We start from the raw sequence: 1,894 nt of genomic DNA, 5'->3' as shown, positions 1-1,894 counted from the left end.
TTTCAATAAGTTCTGCAATAAACATTGAACCAGTCCGGCCCTCGACTAGTACCCATTTTTTAATGTTGGCCCACTGTGTATTTGAGTTTGACCCCCCTGGTCTTGANTTATTACCCGTCCCCTTGTGTGTTACGAAGGTTTTTATGCATTTAAACGGTCTGCAGAGTCAAAACCCTCAAAGTACACCCTGTAGCGAGTAAAACTCTTAGAGTTTTACTCGCTACAGGGTGTACTTTGAGGGTTTTGACTCTGCAGACCGTTTAAATGCATAAAAACCTTCGTAACACACAAGGGGACGGGTAATAACCAGAAAAGCATGACATGGGACCTTTAACACTTAATAAGACAACAGAAAGGAACACAATAAATAAACATAATGGAATAACAGATTCATAAAACCCAGGCATAAAAGAGATGCAGAATACTTTAAAAACAACATTGTAAATACGGTAGGTGCTAAAACAAGTTAAAAGACTTCTGGGTAGCCATCAACATCCTCCCAAGTGCATAGGCCTCTCGGACATAAGGACAGGTCAAACACATAACGGCTGATAATAAAAAAATCTCTCACCTCCTTCAGACTTTGAGACCCTTCTTCCTCCTCATCCGGCTTCGGTGAGCTCGGAGATCTTCGGGAATACTCGTCCAGAGACCTGCTCCTCCTGTGAGGGGGGGCGTTAGCGTGGGGGAGGCTAACCCCGCTATCAAAGGAGCAGGACTTCTGCATGGTGGGCTGCACGGACCCCCGTCTCTGCCCACGGTTTGTCTCCGGGTCGTCCTCCACGTACTCGATGAGAGGCTCGTTCAGGCGTCCGGACAGGCTTCTCCGGAGAGGCTTGCGGCCCCTCTCCTGCTTCTTGGCCTTGAACTTGTCCCGTAGCGTCATGTGTCTGGCGGACATGGGAGACAGCTGGTGGGAGGTGCTGTAGAAGGTGCTTCGGATGACGCTGCCACGAGGGATTCGACCCCCATCACTGCCTGACCCTTCCTCTCCATCGGACAGGTAGAGGGACTGACTGCTGTCCTTGCTGAACCTCCGCTCTCTCTGAGGAGTGTGTTGGGAGGAAACGTCCGAGGAAGCGACCGACTGCCTGCTGACACTCCTTTCAAAAACACTCCTCCTTCCTAACAACTCCACATCCTCCTCTTCCTCCTCCTCCCCTAACGTCATCTCCTCCTCCTCCTCCTCATCCAGGTGGAGTTTGGGATAAGACTCTGGGATTTGCTCTCGCTCTGGGAAAGGATCGTACTCCTCCTCGGTCTCCTCCTCCTCCTCCTCCTCCGTGGGGCTGTAGTGCTGGAAACAGTCCCAGGAGTCGGCCTCATCGTACTCGGAGGAGGACCCGCTGCTCGGGGAGGAGCTGCTGTGCTCCTGCGGCTCCCGCGGCACCGTCACTGCCGTCTCTCTGAGCGGAGCGTCCAGCAGCTCTGGGATCAGCCTCAGTGTGAGGACCGACCCGATGGAGGTCAAGGAACGCTGGGGAGGTGGAGAGGAGAGACGGTGGTGAAGACAGAGGATTTGGCTTTTCTTTGGGAACGTTAGATTAGATTCCTTTATTGTCATTACAAATTCCAAGCATTCCCGATGGTGCAATCCCACATAACAGACACTATAAGTATCATTTTGACAACATGTTGGCTAGAAAATTCTCTTGGTGTTCAGATAAGGTTAAGTTGAACCTCTTTAGAGCTTATTGTACTCCTCTCTATACTGCCCCCTTGTGGGTGAAGTTTAAGAAGGCAAGCCTCAAGACCAGGGGGTTCAAACTCAAATACACAGTGGGCCAACATTCAAAAATGGGTACTAGTGGAGGGCCGGACTGGTTCAATGTTTATTGCAGAACTTATTGAAATGAACTTATTGCACATATTAAACCTGGAACTAACAAAGCTT

The 1,894-nt window shown here is 50.2% G+C and overlaps 1 protein-coding gene across 1 annotated transcript in view; it reads right to left on the bottom strand.

The window, feature by feature from the left end:
• Positions 1-1,477, bottom strand: part of LOC104951119 (histone-lysine N-methyltransferase SETD1B-like) — a gene marked incomplete at both ends in the record, with an annotated part of 9,427 nt that extends 7,950 nt beyond the window's left edge. Inside the window, one exon of the mRNA XM_010777752.1 lies at positions 572-1,477. Coding sequence (XP_010776054.1) covers positions 572-1,477 — 906 coding nt within the window. The remainder of the gene's footprint in view (positions 1-571) is intronic.
• Positions 1,478-1,894: the final 417 nt, after the last annotated feature.

Source organism: Notothenia coriiceps, unplaced genomic scaffold, assembly GCF_000735185.1.
Source record: "Notothenia coriiceps isolate Sejong01 unplaced genomic scaffold, NC01 NC01_scaffold00018568, whole genome shotgun sequence".
Classification (NCBI taxonomy): Eukaryota; Metazoa; Chordata; class Actinopteri; order Perciformes; family Nototheniidae; genus Notothenia; species Notothenia coriiceps.
Note: the sequence above shows the minus strand (reverse complement) of the source record. Positions and strands in the feature narration are given on the sequence as shown.